Consider the following 22,254-nt stretch of genomic DNA (forward strand, 5'->3'; position numbering starts at 1 on the left):
TATTAACAATTTTGACCCTTTGACCTTGACCTTGGAGTTTGACCTACTTTTGAAAAACTTTAACCTTGGCCATAACTTTTGAACAGTTGGTGTTGGGGTTTTCATACTTCACATGTATATTCCTTGTGACAAGACCTTCCTTTGGAAACCAACAATTTTGGCATTGACCTTGACCTTGGAGTTTGACCTACTTATAAAAAAAATAACTTTTGCCATAACATTTGAATGTTTGGTTCTAGGGCTTTCACATTTCAGGATCATGTGTATCACTTGTGACAAGACCTTCCCTTGGGCACCATTTGATCTTGACCTTGCCATTTTACTTACTTTGAAAAAACTTTAACCTTCGCCAGAACTTTTCAACCGTTGGTGCTAGGACATCCGTCTGTAAACTTTTCACATTTTCAACTTCTTCTCAAGAACCACTGGGCCAATTTTAATCAAACTTGATACAAAACATCCTTGGGTGAAGGGGAGTTTAAATTGTTAAAATGAATTATCTCCCTTTCAAAGGGGAGATAATCAAGAAAAGACAAAAATTGGGTGGGGTCATTAAAGAATCTTCTTCTCAGGAACCACTGGGCCAGAAAAGCTGAAACTTATGTGGAAGCATCCTGGAGTAGTGTAGATTCAATATTTTTCAAATCATAACCCCTGGGGGTAGGGTGGGGCCACATAGGAAATCCAAGTTTTACATTGAAATATGTAGAAAATATTGTTAAAAATCTTCTTCTCAAGAACCACTGGGCCAGAAAAGCTGAAACTTATGTGGAAGCATCCTGGGGTAGTGTAGATTCAATATTTTTCAAATCATAACCCCTGGGGGTAGGGTGGGGCCACATAGGGAATCCAAATTTTACATTGAAATATGTAGAAAATATTGTTAAAAATCTTCTTCTCAAGAATCACTGGGCCAGAAAAGCTGAAACTTATGTGGAAGCATCCTGGGGTAGTGTAGATTCTAAAACATAAATGTCAAGTTGGATTTGTGCCATCAAAAATAATTTGGTGTGTTCACAGTTCTCCCAATGGTTACTGTTTGAATCTTTAATCACCATTGGTATACCAATGGTGCCAACGTTTACCAAAGGTAGATACCATTGGTAGATCTTTTTGCAGGCCAACCATGTTTGTGGTAGCATTGCAAGTGCAGGATTTTTTTCATTAGTAATACCTTCAAAATGGTGGCAAACACAGTGCACATGAATATCAGGGACATATCAAGAGCAGCACCAAAATCAAAATCTGATACACAGAATTATTTATACTAATATAGGCTATGTACTTTTGTTTAAAGTCTTATTGAAATCGGACCAAAACTGTAGAAGCAGTAGCATTTTGAAAAAATTCACAATTTTTTTTTTTTTGTAAACTTGGCAAAACTGTTTGTCGTAATCATAAACAAACAGATAGAATTATCTATCTTAGTACAGTCTACTTGTGTACCAAGTCCAATTGAAATCGGATGAGAACTGTAGGAGGAGGAGTGTTTTGAAAAAAAAAAACCCAGCTTCTTATAGATGGACAGATGACTGAAACCTTACTAATGCATATATTGACCCCCTCCCATTTTTGATGTGGTTGTTCCACCTTCTTGTTCAACATTTGTGCAAGATGTAATGGTTATGAAATATTTAAGCCCTGTAAAGTTTTAAGCCTAAAGGAACAGGGGATAAGTGTAAAACTACATGATGACATTACACTTCTTTTTAATAATTAACTATCAAGTTCGAAGAGGGATTCAATTTTGCAGTCATGTCCTGACCCCAGAATACCCCATGTAAACAATCATATGGGAGGGGGTCTTGAATAATCAAAATATTATGGCCATAATATTCAAAATTTAAACCCTGTTTCTATACCTTATAGGGGTTCATTATTTTAGAGCCATATTTTAAAGGGCCAAAAATTGGGGGGGGGGGATGTCTTCATGATTTCATGCCTATGAATTATTTGAAACCCCTCCTTAAGACTTTGTTAAGGTGGGGGATGGGTGATTGGGGGGGGGGGGGGGGACATAACATGACTGATTCGATATACCATTTTACACTTCCTCATGTACATACAGTCACAGCAAGAAAATACAGATAAGCAAAAAGTTTAGTAGATATATGTACAATATTTTTTTCTCATTTTATTCTTTTATATACATGCATGTACATTACTTTCTCATAGATTTACAGGCTTCAACATTAAAATTTCTATTTTTAGTAACCTTGGCAACACCTTTTGTCAAAATCAAAAACCAATGAAAAGAATTATTTATCTGAGTATAGTCTATACTTATGTACAATTAGTCTAATTGAAATCACACCAAAACTGCTGTATCATTTTCTGTGTGAAATTTTAGAAGCAGCTCTATATACATTTTTTTTTAAGTTTGTTACTGTATTAATACAGTATTAATTGTCTAATGCATTTATTAACTTAGGAAGTAATACTTATTATGATAAGGATTTTATTTCTCAGTTTGTTGCGTTACATGTGAACAAGGGGAAAAAGGGTAAGAAACCCCTTCCATGACACATGTACAGTTGAACTTCATTATCTCAAATTTTGATATCTTGATAACCATGGATATGTTCAAGTCAATTAACAATTTAAACCACTTTTTCTTAATGTATTTTATCTTTAATATCTTGAAATTTTGTCTCAGTCCCATTGGGTTAGAGATAAAGGGGTCTTACTGTATATTGCAACATGAAAAGAAATGCACCTTCCTTCTTTGGTCAAAGATAATACATGTATACAATGAAATTTTTTTAAAAAAAATTTTAATATACTGGACTGATACCCTCAGTACAATTGTTGTCCTTTATAACATGGTATGTAGTATTGATTCTCCCATCGTGTGTTGTATCATCTAACAGAGACTTATTGGTGTAGTAAGTTTTATGAAGTAATCCTTTATGAAATTAATAAGTGCAAAATGAGGAACAATGTTGAATTCAAGGTCATGGGGAAGATCAAGGGAAAAAAATTATGACACCCTTTGTTCTCACCAATTTTTATAAAAAGTTTGATAAAAGAATATCTTGAACATTTTTTTGAAGCTAAGGTAACTGCAAAATGAGGGAATAGTCAAGGTCATTAAAAAGATAAAGGTAAGAAAATATATAGTTTACATTGTAATACGTTCTATTTCCATTAGTGAACTCTTCAAAATTAGAGGCGCGTTTTGTCGTCTGACTGGGACAGCATGGCGTGGTGGATAATACAAATCATGCCAATCTCAATCCAATTTTAAATGTTAAATGTATTTATCATTCCAGTTAAAGAATAGAAGAACTAAAAGACATATGTAAGAGAGCGAGAACATTAAATTGATCATCCATTAATAAAATATACGATATTTCCGAGGCACGTGTATCGTATTTAGATGTACCAAACGATAAATAGATGCATATACGATCAACAATAGATATAAATTGATATCGTTGTCATTCCTACTCTTGATGTATAGAAAGTCTACAACAATAAAATATTTCATTTGCATTTTCTTAGGAACTGTTCACCGACATTCAACATATTGTTTACATGTTTTATGTTACGTTTGTCCCAGAAATCCCGCGAGATTTGTACATTTTCCGACTTTTTCACAAAAGAGTGCACTAAGAAGTATAACTCTTCCATAGTGGAAATAGAACGTATTGCTGTCACCAATAAGTCTCCTAATATATCAGGTTTGATTGAAAAATCTTCCAAGTGTAGTTCAACGTCATGGGAAGGTTGAGTCATAATGAAGATCTAGGTCAGAAATTTCTGTTAGTCAAACGGCTCTAATCAATAACTAACTTTGTACAAGTTTGATTGAAAATGTCTTGAAATATGAAGTTATTTAAGTCACAGTGGGAAGTTCAAAGTCAGAAAATTATGAAACAATTGAATACCTCTCACCATTTCCTTTCAGCAATTTGATGAAAATACTTTCTTCTAAACTAAATGCACAAAAATTAATGGTGAGGTCAAGGTCATATGAAAGGTCAAGGTAAAAAAAATTGATTCAGTAAAAAAGCTCTTATCAATTTGCATCTTCGCATGAAGTTTGATGAAAATATCTGGGAAATAATTGTGAGGTCAAAGGGCTAGTCAAGTGCAGATAATGTTGACACAGTTGAAAAGCTCTCATCAATTTTTATCTTTGAAGTTTGAAAAAAATATACTGAACAACTTCTTTGAAACTAGGTTAAATGCAAAGTGAGAAATACTGGAGTCAAAGTAATAGGAAATAACAAGGTCAGAAAATTATGGCAGTTAAAAAGCTCCCAACTATATGCATCAGTGTACAAGTTTTGATAAACGGATCTTCAGTAGTTACTTTGAAACTGAGCTAAATGCAAAATAGGGAATGCTGGGGTCAAGATCAAAGTGAATGTCAAGATCAGAAAATAATGAAGCAGTTTAGAAGTTCCCACAAATATGAGTCAGTGTATGAGTTTTGATAAAAATATCTTGAACAGATATTTTGAAACTGACCTAAACACAAAATTGGGAATAGCGAGGTCAAGGTCAAAATGAAAATCAAGGTCAGAAAATTATACCACAGTTGAATAGCTCTCAGCAATATGTGTCAGTGTATAAATTTTGGTTATACCTTGAATGGTACTGAGCTAAATGCAAAGATTGACGGACAGACAGAAGTGGGCAAGACAGAGATGACAAGCACTATATGCCCGGACCATATTTAATGGAAAGGCAAAACAAACTTTATAATAAGCTAATCAACTTTATATTAATAATTTATAACATAACTCCAGTCAGTTGACATCTGTATGTAATCATTCAGAATGAGAATTGTTCCAAGTATGATGTATTTTCTTTCCATTTGGAGGATAATAAGCAATGACTAAAATTAATCAAGTTATTACATAAAAAGGATTTTAATAGATAGATGTACACGTACTTAGATTCTCTGATAATATTTAAATCAGTTCAATACAAAGTTAAAAAAAAAAACAGAAATACAGATGACGTCCAGACATTTTTACTATACAGATTTAAGTCTACTAAAAGGAATGTAGAGTCAACTATAATAGCACAGAAAACACTTGTCACAAACAGATGTGACACAGCATAAATTGATTCACATTTCTACTTAGGCTGCAAGAAATTGTTCATACTAATACTCAAGAATGTATGGAAGAAAATATCTTGCAGAATACAGTGATTTCCCTAAGAACCGTCTACCGGCCAAATTGACCGCTCCAATTAATAAAAATGCTGCTTTGAAATAAAAAAAAAAATTGTTTTAAGGCCCACAGAGATTTTTCATGAACCTCAACCTAAAGCCTGTTACAATTGATCTCTAACCCTTTACTCTGAAATAAAGGGAAAACACTGAGAATGGCATTTGCTATTTATTTTACACCCTAAAATAGGTCTATATGAAACAAACACTAATTAAACAAAATTTATGAAGATGAACACTTTAATATAATTTCACTGGATTTATGGGAGTGAATATATGATAAGATTTATACAATTACATGTATTCAAATAAGTGCCAAAAATATGGCTGCTATGTACGAAAACTTTAAATAGTCAGTTTTTTTTTCCCCACAGAAGAAAAATTTATATTACAGTACATGTAGGTAATATAATCTAGATGTAGTTGTAGAAGCCAAATGTGTATGCATTAAACCAAAAAATATATACAAAATATCCATTGTACATGTATCTGTTCTTTCAACACAGCAGAAATCTTATAGAACCCATTTTGGAAATTCAATGTATGCACTGACTTGTATTGTTATTAATAATTCATCACAGTTTTGAGTCACACAATCCCTTCTGTTTCACTTCTCTCTCTCTCTCTTTTCAACTCTCTCTCTCTCCCAGTATCACAGAGAAATGATTATGATCAATGGAAAGCATACAACATTAATAAGATGGTACATGTGGCTATCACACTAGCCAAGATGATGGTGTCTCTCCGCTTACGCAGGTTGATTTTTTGCATTAAGTTGTTGATTACAGGAAAACGATCTATTAATTTAGTTAAGGAATATTTTTCAGTATATGGAATTAAATTTTTTTTTCATTTTTTTGTTCAAGCACATGTGCAGTAGTCAATGTGATGAAGACAAATATATAAAGGATACTGGCTAATGAATTCATTCTCTGTGTAATTCCACCTAACATCCTCTTCTGAGATTGCAAATTTTCTTTTGTGGCTATAGCAACACTGAAATATAAGAGGACAATTATCAACTGTAATAAATTCATGAAACTAGAAAACTGATAGTCACCTGTTTCTATCAAAAGTTTTGAAATTGATCTTTGATCAGTAACCTCAAAATCTTTAGCTTCCTGTTCTGTGGCAAACATGAGTCTATAAGTGGATTAAATTTATTAAATCATCAGGAATTTGATGCTCTCTGATTGGTCTAGACACCCCTTCCTGAGGTACCTCTGAGTGAAATCACCTCAAAATGAAGTTCCGGGAGGTTTATTAGGGTTTTCCTTCTTGACCAACCATAGGTTTGCTTATATTATTTTGACCAATCAAATTGTGCATTTTAAAGCATGTGTGCACTGTGGTTGTGAATGTAAACATGGCAGATCCTAGTACTGAATTGACTAAACTCCATTATTAGTAAATGGTTGAGTATGTATTGTATTATTACATTATTCTCTGTTTTTAAACACTTGTTAAACTGTTGAAACATATAATGTGTTGGTACACTACACATTGTATTATAAGTGTTTATATTCGCAGGAGACAATAACTTAAGTGCCAAAAATGTAAAATTCCTGAAAATTTATTAATACAATGGTCAATACTGACTTTTGACTTCTGTCTACTCGTGACTATAGTATACAAACCTGGTTAGGTATTGATTAACTCAGCCTTTGGCCTCAGTCAACCATCACCACACCAGACCACATAATCACAAGTAGACCTCATCAGAAGTCAACAATTATACAAAATATACTTTAGTTTTTTTGTTACAAGAAAGTGATGACAGAGGGACAGAATGAATAACAATGTGATTTTTAATAATACTTTGATGCAGGGTCCTTCATTAAGTCTAAGGTGAAAAATAAATTAACTAATTAGACCTTTATTGTTTTACAATGTTTCATACTATTTTTAAATTATGATGCCACAGGTCTGTTTCTCTGCAGTTGAATTGGAAATTTTTTAGTCTCTAAATTGGAAAAATTATTTTTTGGCATTGAGAACCAGTTAAATAACAAAAGAAAGCATAATCTTAAAAAATTGACATCTTTCAAATGTCATTTGGACTGCATTTTTTTAGTAAGTTATCGGTCTAGACAATTTTTTCCAGCCTTGCCGACAGGACCATCGGTTTTCAACAACTCTGCAAAGTATTAATTTATTAGTTTCATTCATTCAAAAGACATCCTTACCTAATCTGATCATCAATGAGCCGATCGGAGCTGTAAATAGATAAAATAGTATCCTTTTAATTTACTGGAATTAAAAAATTCATTATCAAGGATGTTCCATAAATTATGAATATGACATCAACTTCTATATCAACAAGATACATTATGCTCAAGTCTAAAATTTGGGCATTGAATAAGGCTGGGTATTTGCTATCGATTTCATATTGCAATATATTGCAATATTTTTAACTGTATTGCGATATGTATTGCAATATTTTCAACAAAAATTTAAATATTTTTTTTATTGTATTTTAATTTCCTTTTACAAGTAGAATGTAAATAACTATGATAAATAACTAATAAAATATATCTTGTTGATTGAATTACAGTAATCCAACTAAATGTACCGACATTACAGCTTTTGTCTTACTGTTTGGCATGATTGCAAACCTTTCTGACAACTATTCTTTATATTTTATGAAAGAATTTCTGAGTCCAAGCATTTTGCTGTTACATCGGTTTTACAAAAACATAACACAATAAGACATTTTTTGTCAACATACCGCAATGTACAGGAATATGGGTATTTTTGCCCAGCCCTAGCATTGAACTGCCCAGTTTGAATTGTGTTGTATGTATTTTTCCAAATTGTTGGTAACAAAAGACAACCAATATGTGATGAGTGTTTACATGTATGTATGTATGTTAATTTCCGAATTTTCTACAGAAGTGTTTTTCTTAATTTTAACAGCCCAGGCCCCCGATTCAGAAAGTAGTGTGAGAGCCCTGGGAGAAAATATTGACTAACCTTCTTATATGTTCATTTTCCTTCAGATAAAGATCTGTTCTTCTATTCAGACCAGAAGAATTTTTGTATGCACTGAAATGTCAAATAATATGTATAGCATTCAAAATCACACTCCTCAGAATTTTAATATTTACAACAATTGCTATCCACCTAAGTTTTATTGACACCATTCTTGACTACATGTACTGTCAAACTTAACAACAGGGTTGCAAATAACCATTCACTCACTAGCAAAAGTTAGTAATTTTGTCTGTGGGAGACCAACCCTAATCGCTCACATGGAAAGTAATAATTTTATTGGAATTTTTCCAGAACCTGACCATACTTTGATTCTACAATTAAATGCAGTTTAATTTTCACCGTTTCCTACCAACAAAATATTCTCTGGACCCTGAATTGCCTTAACGTTATAATTTTTGTGAGGTCTCTAAATGAAGGAAAACATAAATTTCATGCAATGTCATTCATTCTTAGTGCCTCGTTCATCAGGGATTGGAAATGAAAGACTTTGGACAGCAAATTACCGGTATACTTCTCATAGATTAAAATACAAAAAGATAGAGAATTTTTTTTACAAAGTGAAGACAAAATTTTAGGCCCCAACATATCAGTGTGGGCTAGTAAAACTTGTAAAGTTAGGGGTCCACATGGCCCATAAGGTTTTAAATGTTATTTGCAACCCTGTTTACACACTTTAAGTTGACACTAGAGGTGAGTTTTTGTAGATCTTCAGTGAAATTACTTTCAATTAAAAAAGAATTTGTTTCAAAAACTACATCATCTGTGGTCTCTTTATAATCTTGCAATCCAAGAAAAATGATATTTTGTATTAAAAAAATTCATGTACTTAAATGTAATTCCAAAGCAGTAGTTCTTTCCTCAGAATTTGTATGAAGTGAAATGTGCCTTTTCAGTGCTTTAATTTTAGTTTCTACTTATGTAGATAATGCACAGAATACATGAAGATTTTAATCTAACAATAGTGATTAGAGCATGTTGAGTGCAAACAAAATACCTGGTTTTACCCAGCATGTGTGAGCTGTGAAGAAAAACCTTTTTTTTCATCATTTCATATAACAGATGCAAAAACTTACTAAAATACAAGTATTATTTAGTTACTTGATGTCTCTGTGCACAGATCCCAGAAGATCTTCCCTCTCCCTGAGGGTTGTGATATTGGACTTGGTTTTCTGGAATTCATGTGAGTAATCCTGGAGGATATCTCTGTGTCTCTGTAGGGTATGGAGGAGGGCAGCACTAGGAGAATTGGTTCCAATGTTCTGTGTGTAATCTGCCATTCTGTCATTTGTCTCCTGAAGCTATTACAACTTAACTATTATTATGACTACATCTGTTTTGAAATGTGATTATGTTCAATAGGATTTCTTCAAACATGAATATTCAGTTTCCAAGGATTACAATTCTTCTATTACAAGGTGTGTTTCATATTTAATACTGGTACATGTATTACACAATTCCACACAAAGATACTAGCATGTAAAAAGATATAAACCTTAAAATCATCTTCAGCAAAATTTTTTCAATTGTTGAATTCAAAGTTTGCTTAAGAATTGTTCTTAAAAAAATTGCACTTTAGGGCTATAAATGGTCATTACAATGGGGGTATTGAATTCAAGCTCCATATGTATGAAATCTTTTAAGAATGACAACTCAAGTATTAAACTAAAATCTTGCAATTACCACTACATATTTAATGAATTTGAAATGTCAAGAAGACTATTCATTCTAATTAGACTTCTCTCTTCATCTTTAAATCTACATGTACTTCATTAATTTCTCCACACCTTAGATAGTAGTTGTTCAATCTCCATTGCCATGGTGTCAAACATGTGTTCACTGCTGGATCGCTGTATCAAGGGAGAGGACTCACTGCAACAAATATCCAATATGAGTTGCTTTTTTTAATCCAATTTATAAATAAAGAAAAATAAGAAATGTACAAAATATGCAAATTAAAGCTTCTGGAAGAACTAAGAAAGGTTTTATTTTCTAAATCATGTGCTGAGGATGCACTACAACATAATATTCAATGAAACAAGTAAATGATAATGAAATAATCTTAAGACAAAAATCTTTACCTTCCATAATCTGTGTGAGAGGAGTAACTAGTTCCTAGTTTACTAAAGGACACCAACTTTAAATCAATTTCATTTTCTAGCTGTCTTGCCTGTTTTCTTAAATCTGAAAACATATCAAATGCTTATTAATGACATGCTTGAAAAGGAATTTATAGATCTGGCAGCCTTTCAAGGAAAGGAAAATTTATGCCTTTTTTTCATTGATGGCTCCACTGCAAATTTACTTGACAGAAATTTTTACAAAACATTGTAGGTAATCAAAGATTACAGAGCTAACCTCAACAAATGTTACCTTTAAGTAAGGCAAAGCCCTTCACTTAACTAATAATTTAGAAGTGTGCATCCCTAGATGCAATTTTTATTTTGGTCCAGGGATAGACATTAACTTTTAGATTTACTTGCCCTTTGGGCAAGTGATCTCAGACTTTGACTTGTCCGAATGCAAAACTTGGTTGCCCAAAATTAGGGAAGAAAAATATTATTTATTACTGTAAACTGAGAAGAAACCAGAAGTCTCTGATGAGACTGTAGCTCTACTGGTCTGTACGTATAACAAAAAGAAAAGTAGCACTTGGATTTGAAACTTTGCAACATGCAACAATAAATAGAATTATGTATCTTAATGTAGTCTACTTCTGTGCCAAGGTATATTGAAATCAAACGAAAACAGTAGGAGGAGTAGCGTTTTGAAAGTGTTTCACGGAAATTTCTATTTTTAGTAACCATGACAACACCATTCACCAAAATAAAAAAAACAGAAAAACATATTATGTATCTTAGTGTATTCTCTCTGTGTGCCAAATAAGATTGAAATCAGACCAAAATTGTAGGAGGAGTAATGTTTTATTTTAAGTAACCATGGCAACACCGTCCATCGAAATCAAAAACCGATGCACTAAATTATGTATCTTAGTGTAGTCTACTTGTGTGCCTAGTTATATTGAAATCAGACCAAAACTGTAGGAGGAGTAGCGTTTTAAAGGAATTTCACAGATATTTCTATTTTTAGTAACCATGGCAACACCGTCTATCGAAATCAAAAACTGATGCACTAAATTATGTATCTTAGTGTAGTCTACTTGTGTGCCAAGTTATATTGAAATCAGACCAAAACTGTAGGAGGAGTAGCGTTTTAAAAGAATTTCACAGATATTTTTATTTTTTAGTAACCATGGCAAAACCGTCCATCAAAATCAAAAACCGATGCACTAAATTATGTATCTTAGTGTAGTCTACTTGTGTGCCAAGTTATATTGAAATCAGACCAAAACTGTAGGAGGAGTAGTGTTTTGAAAAATTGTTTACAGACAGACGGACAGACAGACAGACAGACAGACAGACGGACGGACGACGGACACCTTACTATCGCATAAGCTCTTCTGGTCTCTGACCAGTAGAGCAAAAATGTGACCAAATACACAAATACACTGTTGGCAAGTTGAGCTACATAAAAAAGTAATTTCGATGCTTCATTTCAGGGGTGTGCAATTACAAAAATTAGTTACTAGCCCGTTGGGCTAGTGGCAGTAACAAAGTTACTAATAGCCCGAGGTTTCCAGTCACTAGCCCATTAACTACCGAAAACAATACATGTATAACAAAAAGGTTAAAAAAAAAAACCATTTAAGTTGAAATAAATAAAACAAATAATGGTTTGCGCTTTGTTATCGTCAGGTACTTCTCCCTATTTTTATCGACTATAATTGTCACTGAAACGACTGGCGATAGCAACACACAAAACATATAAGTTAAAACGAATTAAAGATTAGGTGGCAGAGGATAGTATTTTTGGCAATCAAAACATTTGACTGACGGTTTCCTTAATATTGAGCTGCTTTTAAAATGTGCATTGGAAAATTTTAAATTCTCTCTACATGTAATAATAGTATGGTCTAGTCCCTTGAGGAATTTGAAGCTTTTAGGAATAAAACATGTACAACTTGCACAATGAGCCCTAATTATGGCACAGGGACAATCTCAAAATTTCATGTAAAGTAAGCCTATTTTCACTATTTCGCCGGATGCGCAACTGCTTCCAGGGCCGTGCTAATGCCCTAAGCTACCACACAAATTGCAGACCGACACTTGTACATACCACTGAACAGCAAGAGATAATGGCTCAACCACCTCGTTTTCAAGCTACAATTCATCCTATGAACCCACCCCGCTTTTCTGGTGAAATACCTAGAGTGATTTTTGATCTTAGTTTCGTATTTCTAGTCCATATCCCATAAACAGTAGTAGTGACACTAAAGAGTCATATATCAATAAAATATACAAGGCCAGCAATTCCCTCCAAATGCACACATAAAATATTCTAGCAATAAAATTACCTATAATATACATTCAAACCTTAGGTTCCTCTACTTTTTCTAATTTTTGACGGTACTTAATCCGAAACTATCCTCTGCCACCTTATGATTTTACAACAAAGTTAATTCGTACATCAATTCAGTCGATGTAAATATACGTATACTTTCATTTTAGATTTACTAGCCCGATGGGCTAACGCAATATAGATTTATGATAGCCTGACCTCTAAAATTGGTAGCCCCGGGCGTCGGGCGATGGTAATTGCACACCCCTGCTTTGTTTGTACATGTGTATCACTGTCCTTGTCAATTTAATATGTTAACACACTGCCATGCAGCATTATCCCTCTGTTTTCTTTTAATAAACTTCATATTTTTAAAAATTAATTTCCATAGAATCCTTTTGTGAATCGTGATTTTCAGAGATAATAGGCAACAGTAAAGGAAGACAGTTGCTATGAAACATACATATCTGGATTGGGATACATTGTGTTACTTATATTCTGTGAATGAATTTCCTAATTAGAAGTTAACAAATTTGTTATACGTAGAGCGTACCACAAAAGAAAACAGAATAATGAACCCAACTTTTTTTAAATGGTCCATATATTCTAGAAACGCTACCAAGGATTTCCTAATGTAAATCAATGTCAGTCAGGTATCTGGCGGAAATCAAGTATTCAATTTATTGTTTTATTTATAAATTAATGTAAACTTACTAAATATATGCATTTGTATGGGAAAAATTCACTTGCCCGATCGGACAAGTACGTTGACAGTTTCACTTGCCCGAAACGAGGATTTACTTGTCCCGGGCAATTGGACAACCATTAATGTCGATCCCTGTGGTCCAGATAGGACTTGCAGTCAATGAATGGACTTGTACGAAAAACATAAACTGGTCACTCATTCAGAAAATGCAGGTCAGATGTAGCATACAAAGTAAGTCCATCAGTATGCTTCCCTTGAAGTAACATCCATGCATGTTTGGTCCAGGTAGGCTTATAGTCACTTTGGAATGGAATTGCTCTAAAAACTTAACATGGTCAAACTCAATCATCTGGAAAGTATACATCCAGCATCCAAAGCAAGTCTGATAGCATGCATCCCTAAATGTATCATCAAAGGTGTTAAGATTGGTCATGATGGCATTGATTTCAGTGCAAATTCCTAAGGGAATGACTGTAATACTTCTCTGGCACACAGTGGGGGTGGGGGGTGGGGGGTGTTCCATGCTATACCTCTATAGTGCTATCAAAGGCAGCTCCCTCAACCTCATAACTTGGACATTTCAAGAAAAGCTTCAGTAAGAATTGCTGATTTCATTTATTGTGGGTAAACCAAAGACTGATAAATTTTACACAATGTTTAATAAATTTTCATTTTTTTCAGCAGTGTACCTTAAAGTTGGGGGTACAGATTAACATGATTAACGCAAACTCTAATAATACATAGAATTTAATGAATTATTCACATTAAAACAGTTATTTATAATTGAAATCAGACAAGATTGAAATCATGCACTTTCGATGATTCTGTTTGATGGGTTCCTTGAGTATGCAAACTGATATAATTTCGTATATTTGAAATATATCTTGCATTTCATTCCATTTTATTTTGAAACTTGAAGCTTTAGTACTTGTCTCAGATTTCCTCAAGACATGCAAGCATATGATGATTATGATCCTTTCGAACAAGGTGGCGGATCAAAGTGCAGGTAGATCCAGGAATGAAATCACTTTTTCCAGAATTGTGTTGTGTATGTTGAATTGGTTGTGAAATACTCATACCACTTAATCCATTAAATACAATAGCACACTTGTTTTACATGGGCTAATTTTTTAATGCAACCATCTCATTCATACTTCTGCTTTGTTTGAACACCAGGGCATTTACAATCGATCTCGGTCTGTGTTTTAATATCACGTGCAGTTTGTGCTGAAGGAGCGACTGTGCAAATGACCAAGACACAAGACACTGACAAATACTTTGTTTCGTTTGTAAGATATTTATTGCACAGAGAGGCACGACAGCCTCATTGCTGTGTGACTTGACTGTTATGCCTCTCTGTATAATAAATCCCTTACAAACGAAACAAAGTACTGTAAATATAACATCCAGGCGTTATAAATGTGCAACTCAATCAAAAGATTAAAAATAAAACATTATCCGTTTGTTTAAGTTTAAAACATATATAACCCACCTCCTCAAAACAAAAAGACTTCTACCACCAACAACAAAGACATGCCATGAAGAATAACACCACAGTCATGCTAATGTTATCTGGTAATACCAGTCAGTTTGGCTGTCATGATACAAACATTACAAGTGAGCTATTTAATTATCCTTGTGAAGCCAATATCATCTTAATTTTCCTTATCTTAAAAAAAGAGTACTACTACACATTGCTGACATAAAAACTTTTGACAATTGCTTATAAATGAAAATTAAAAACATGTTTACAAAATCACACCTTCCCAAAGGTTCCCCATGTCGGCCATATTATTTCCACCGTGTCGAATTCTCGCGAGAGATCATCGGTCTAAACTCAATGAAGCTGATATAATTGGAAATGAAACGGGGATGAAACACAAGATTTATTTCATTATTTTTCAAAAGTATGTACTTGATTCATTGATTTTTTAATAATTTTTATGTCTTAAGTAAAGATTAAAAAAAAATATTAGAATTAATCAAAGTAATAATTAGTAATTTTAATTATAAAAAATAATAACTGATCCCAATGTCATTCCTGTAACTTTCTTAATTTCTATACGCAAGTAAAATGATCTTGTAAATCTTTTGCCTAGTTGTCATTAAACTATGTGCAAATTAATGAGGAAAAAAAGAGGCCCATGTGCCACATCGCTCACCTGAGCACTGTGACTAGGAAAAAAAAAGCAAAAATCAGTTCAGTATTGAAAAGCTTTAATGCATAAGTGGTCCCGATCCTACCCCTAAAAGGGGGTGGGTGGGTTATGATTTGAACAAAATTGAATCTACACTAATTAAAGATGCTTCCATATTTGACTAACTGTGACTTTTTCCCCTACAAGTTTGAACTTTCATTATGGTACCACATACCCTACCCCCGGGGGTCGTGATTTGAACAAATCTGAATCTACACTATCTGAAGATGCTTCCATATAAATCAAAGCTTTGCTGTTCTTGAGGAAAAGATTTTTTTTTTTAAATTCCTATGTATTCCTAACTTTAATCATCAATTGTGGGCCCACCTATACCAGGGGGTCATGATTTTTATCAAACATGAATCTACACTAACTTAGGATACTTCCGAATAGTTAATAACCAATCATGGCTGTGCTGTTCTTGAGAAGATTTTTCCTATATATATTCCTATTTAAAAATTTGATCGTCCATTGTGGCCCCACCCTACCCCTGGGGGTCATGATTTGAACAAACTTGAATCTACACTACCTGAGGATGATTCCACGTGAGTATTATCTTTCCTGGCCCAGTGGTTCTTGAGAAGAAGATTTTTAAAGATTTTTCCTATATATTGCTATGTAAAACTTTTATCGTCTATTGTGGTCCCATCCTAAACCCGGGGATCTTGATTTGAACAAACCTAAATCTACACCACCTGAGGATGATTCCACATGAGTTTGATCTTTCCTGGCTCAGTGGTTCTTGAGAAGAAGATTTTTAAAGATTTTTCCTATATATTGCTATGTAAAACTTTTATCGTCTATTGTGGTCCCATCCTAAACCCGGGATCTTGATTTGAACAAACCTAAATCTACACCACCAGAGGATGATTCCACATGAGTTTGATCTTTCCTGGCCCAGTGGTTCTTGAGAAGATTTTTAAATCATGCCATTAATTTTTCACTAATTTGTAATTATCTCCCCCTTGGAAGAGGGCATGGAACTTCATTTAATCAAACTAAAATCTCCTTTACCCAAGGATACTCTGTGCTAAGTTTGGTTGAAATTGGCCCATGCAGTAGTTCTGGAGAAGAAGATGAAATTGTGAAAAGTTTACAACGACGATGACGACGACAGACAACGGACCGATCAGAAAAGCTCACCTGAGTCTTCGGCTCAGGTGAGCTAAAAAGGCCGGTGAGAAGCAGATAGTAGATAGGTCAACAAACATAGTTATCTACCCACATCAAATAATTTCTTTTTATCATATGCACAGGTTAGCATTGACAACCCAAACACCCCCACCCCCCAGTGAATTTTGAGTATATGTTATAATGTATGGATATATATAAATTAAAGAAAAATACCAAAATTATAGTTTAAAATCATTGTCTTAAACAACTTTAGATGATTTTTTTTAACTAATGTCTCTTATACGTCTCTGTATCACACAAGAATTTCTGCATTTCAATTTCAAAAGATGGAGGGATGAACAAGTATTAATCAAAACTTCTTTAATTTTAGATTTCCTAATTAAGCCGGCGTTCTTTCGACAATATCTAATGATATCCTAGAGTAATTAAAAAATGTAATGTTTTGTAATTATTTTTATATAGTTACCTCGCCCTAATATAACCATGCGAATATGTTGAAATGAAAAATGATGATAACGAACAGCAATCAAAAGTCAATTGAAACAATACAAGTTTGGAGCAGAGCAAACACGGACCTTTAAAAAAAACTCAGAGGTGAGATCAGGTACCTTGGAGGAGTAAGCATCCCCTGTCGATCGGTCACACCTGCCGTGTACATCGTGCTCCTTGTCATGATCGGACAATCGGAAAAAATCCGCAGACAATTCAGTGTGAAAATAATGGCCTACTGATTTGTATGAAAAACGACAGTCAACATTCGACTTAATGATAGATTGAAAATTTCCTCCTGAACAGCCAAAGGGGGTAACTTCTGGAACTTCCAAATATGTGACAAGAACGATTTTGTTCAAAATGTGCATACAAATAGTAGATATATATGGCATGTCAAACGTTGCAATATTCGATCTTTTGCATTTGCATTGTATAATTTTCCATTTGCATTGTATAATTTTTATTTGTATTGTATAATTTTCTATTTGTATTGTATAATTTTTCATTTGTATTGTATAATTTTTATTTGTATTCTATAATTTTCTATTTGTATTGTATAATTTTCATTTGTATTGTATAATTTTTATTTGTATTGTATAATTTTCCATTTGCATTGTATAATTTCTTATTTGTATTGTAAAATTTCTTATTTGTATGCGATAATTTTTCATTTGTATTGTATCCGCGGACTGTTTATTTGTTTCGTTACGAAGGATTTCATTGGTCAAGTTTCAGCCTGTATCGGGTTGAAGATGTTCCGGATGCTCAAAGCAAACTGGACTCATATGTATTTGCTTGATTGATTGATTGATTATTGTTTAACGCCGAGTCGGCAATATTTCAGCCATATTTCGGCGGCATATGTATTTGCGTGCATGTTAGACGGTCATTGGATTCTAAAAAGGGAGCGCTGGTAGATGGCAAATAAATAATCTGTCCTTAGGAATGCTGACTGAGAAAATAAATAAATTGACCTTGAGTGGTGGTAACTACCCCCACCCCCAAAAAACTGAGTTTTCGGGTTTGGGCGGATTTTCTTCTTTTTGTTTTTCTCCTTGTCTCTGGTCATATTGGAAATAAATATTCTCTCCTGCGAGAGAATGAAAATAAATAATCGGATTCGACATCCCCCGAGAATCAAATGGTCGTCCCTTAGCATGCACCGCAAATAGAGGAGCCGAGTTTGTGTTTGTAGAGAGTGCGCGATCGGAATTGTGGGAAGGGTACCAGACTAAGTTTGTGATGGGCACCTGAGACCTTTATACAGACTAAATTTTATGACCAATGACATCCTTCGTAACGAAATAAATAAACAATCCTCGGATACAATACAAATGAAAAATTATCGCATACAAATAAGAAATTATACAATACAAATAAGAAATTATACAATGCAAATGGAAAATATAGAATACAAATGAAAAATTATACAATACAAATGATTTTTTTTACAACACAAATGGAAAATATAGAATACAAATAAACATTATACAATCCAAATGGAAAATTATAAAATCCAAATGGAAAATTATAGAATACAAATAAAAATTATACAATACAAATTGAAAATTATACAATACAAATGAAAGATTATACAATACAAATAAAAATTATACAATACAAATGGAAAGTTATACAATACAAATGGAAAAGATCGAATATTGCAACGTTTGACATGCCATAGATATAGTTTACTATTTGTATGTAGTGTGTTTAACTATATCCTTAAATTAGTTTCTTATATGTGTACATTTTTTAGATACCCCGACCCATAATATGTAACGAAGTTTAGTTTCCATCACTGAAAACCTAAGTTAGTCACAAGGACATTAAAAAAAAATGTTTGATTGTCCTCCAGATGAGGGTGCAGTTAGTCATTTTGATAATACAGTGTATATTGAACTCATTTTGGCGACTGGAGAAAAATCACACCGACTAGTTTAATATAGTCTATAATGACTGATTAATAGTCACCATGAGTAGACTAGCGAGTTAATATTGACTGTATTATTGTCTTTAAGATAGATTCCGAGAGTCAAAGTGACTTTCATTTCATATCAGAATGACTCTTTAGTTATATTGCTAGGCATTTTGACTATATTGAAAATCATGGCGACCATTTTGATTATCACGCATCAATGCCCTTCAGCTACAAAAATAACAATTATACAACAAATATTGGAATACAATGTAATTTATTATAATTATAACATTTTTGTTTCACACTGTACAAATTAAAAAGAGATCATATACACATACATTTATATATTTCCAAACAAATTGATTTTACTGTTTGTGAATAATTCCTTAATTATCAATCAAAGACATATAGCTTCAGTTAACCGTCTCTCGCTGCACCTTCCAGTGGTTTTCCAACCCCAGACGTAGAACTGATTGTTTTCTCCTCCAACCATTCCAGACTCTTTTTCACAGGTCCTACAATGAATAGTAGTCTTTATAATTAACATATATGTAGTTGCTAGATGGCCAAAGTACTTTTTCTCTTTAGAACAATTTTTTTTGAATAACTTTGTTTAAAAATTATTTGTCTAAAACAAGGAAACAACAAAACATATTACCTACCATTACTTCGTGTTTCCTTGGGAGGAAAATGCGGCTGATGCTATTGTTTCTTCCCGCCAAACAATTGAAACAAAATGACCATGCATACAGTTAAATTTAACTATTAAAGCTTGGTATAGTGTTGAGGAAACAGATATAGTCAAAATGTGTTTCGACTATCTGAACGAAAGTTTGATCAGAGTGACTAACTGAATTTATGTTTTCAGTGATGCAACATCGCATCGCCACGGGTGATCTCGTCTTTTACTCACCATTTACTGATGAGTATAAAGGACGAGACCACCCTTAGGTATCCGACAATGGGAAACATCGACGAAATAATTATTGTTACTTATGTCTCTGGAAGTGAAAATATACTTGCTTTATTTAATTAACATTCATATATGTACGATACATATGAGTGTATTTTTTGGACACTAAAGATGGTTATCGTGCCGAATAGACGAAAATTTTGTTCAACCCCCCCCCCCCATACATGTATATATAACCATATACATTCCATACATTCCACCCCCACTTGGGTACCATATGCGCTTTAACAACAAACAAAATGAAATGATTTATTGTGAATTTTTAAAAGTATAAGCCTTTCAGCATTACATTTGAAAAGAATTTGAATAAATACTAGTAGAAAAAAATATTAACTTTAAAAAATTGATATAAAATTTCAATTTTTCATTTGTCAAACGTGTTGGAGTTCCATCACATTATAAATGAAAAGCACATTGTGTTATCAAACAAAATTTTATATAGATTTATACATGTAGTGTAAATAATTGTGAAGTCAAATTGCATCAATGTACATTTTCAAAAGTACAGATCTAGATAATAAACATTTGACATACAGCACAAATATATTGCAATTAATCTACCTTTAAGACGCATTGATAAAAAAAAAATCCATGTTAAATTCACAACCCTCTTGCTTGAATTACATTGCCTGCATGCAAGATATGACGGTTTCAAATACACATGAATGTATATTTAAGATGAAAACTGAATTTATATACGCATACCTCTAGTTGTGACTAAATACTAGCTATAAGTATATACGTAGTATATTTTAATTGTGAGGTGGAATATTGTATTATAATCTTATTTTTCCTTTGTATAATAAAATTCTTTGTAATTAATTGTTATGGAACGCCATAGCTGCCTGAAGGTCATTTTCATTTTATATGAGGTGGTATAACCTTTATGTGAAGTGGTTAAGTCATTATATATAGTGGTAAAATCATTATATTCAATGAAAACTTTATTATATGCAGTGGTTTTATCTTTATATACAGTGATAAAATCATTATATACAGTGATAAAATCATTATATTCATTGATGACTTTATTATATGCAGTGGTTTTATCATTATATTCAGTGGCAATGTCATTATATGTAGTGGTTAAATCATGTAATGAAGTGATAGTACCGTTACATTATGCTGTAAAATCATTATATGCAGTGGTTTTTCCATTATATACATTACTGATATATCTTTCTGTGATGTGATAAATTCAATATATACAGTACAAACATAATTTGTGTGATAAAGCAATCATTACATATTAAGTATCTATTATGTGCAGTACTAACATCATTATATTATATAGTAAAATTATTATATATATTCCTAAAATCATACTTTGCAGTAGTAACATCTTTATATGAGGTGGTTAATTAATCATATGATGTTGTTAATTTGTTAATATGATGTGGTCAATTCTTTTTATGCATTAGTCGTTTCATGTTATGCAGTGGTAACTTCTTTATCATCATCTAAGCTGGTCCTCTTGCAAAAACATTTTTAAAAAATGCGCGGAGTTCCAGTTTAAAGAGTGTTTGAAAATAGGAAACCCGGACCGTGGCAAATTAAAAGCCGGGACTATTCGAGATTTTTCAAATTTCTTATTTAAAATTTCCAGACTCTTTTTTTAGGCTAATGTGTTTTCGCTGTAAAAATTGTATTTAAATACTTGGTATTTTAGATTTTCTTTACGATTTTTGGTTTCAAGTAAAATTGGTAGACAGTTTCAATTTTCTGATTTAATATTTTATCCATTGTGCTATAAGTACTTAGTATTTTAGATTTTTTTTGACGATTGTTGATTTCTATGTTGGTAAAATGGGTAGACTGGGTTGGCGATATTTTATGTGTGTGTGTGTGTGTGTTTTTTTTGACATATTTGATAAAAATCTAATAAACTTAAAAATTATTCCGATGTTAAACACTGTATTTTAACTAAAAAAACTTTTTCTTTTTGATAGTTATTTCTTTATTTGAAAATGCTATTTTTATGCAAAATACACATTTTCATTAGAAAAGGGATTATTAAACCAGATCCGATCATCCGGGAAGAACCTGGTGCAAAACACCATAAATCATTTCTAATTTCATAATATGCAAATGTGCACTGGTACATGTATCTATTTGTTAGTAGATGGAAAGAAACTGGATTACGTTAAATATGTAATTTGTTTAATACTTTTTTCGGGGGTGGGGGGTGGGGGGTGTTAAATTACTAATATCAACTATTTATAAGACTGTTTCTAGGACTTCAGAAAACCTTAA

At 32.8% G+C, this 22,254-nt stretch overlaps 2 protein-coding genes across 2 annotated transcripts in view; one reads left to right on the forward strand and one right to left on the reverse strand.

Moving 5' to 3' along the window:
* The window catches only part of LOC133197536 (B-cell CLL/lymphoma 7 protein family member A-like), a 177,184-nt gene that overhangs the window by 118,405 nt on the left and 36,525 nt on the right, over positions 1 to 22,254 (forward strand). The window lies entirely within an intron of this gene.
* Positions 4,879 to 19,693, reverse strand: LOC133196949 (Golgi SNAP receptor complex member 1-like). Its single transcript, XM_061332793.1, has 10 exons — positions 19,687 to 19,693; positions 19,466 to 19,543; positions 15,046 to 15,099; positions 10,261 to 10,363; positions 9,967 to 10,051; positions 9,281 to 9,480; positions 8,162 to 8,233; positions 7,375 to 7,404; positions 6,102 to 6,184; positions 4,879 to 5,985 (listed from the first exon to the last, which is right to left on the reverse strand). Exons 1-10 carry the CDS (start codon positions 19,691 to 19,693, stop codon positions 5,861 to 5,863), a joined length of 837 nt encoding a protein of 278 aa, XP_061188777.1. The 3' UTR covers positions 4,879 to 5,860.

This window comes from Saccostrea echinata, unplaced genomic scaffold, assembly GCF_033153115.1.
Source record: "Saccostrea echinata isolate AGI-Se365-2 ecotype Australia unplaced genomic scaffold, CSIRO_AGI_Sech_v1 ptg000030l, whole genome shotgun sequence".
Lineage (NCBI taxonomy): Eukaryota > Metazoa > Mollusca > Bivalvia > Ostreida > Ostreidae > Saccostrea > Saccostrea echinata.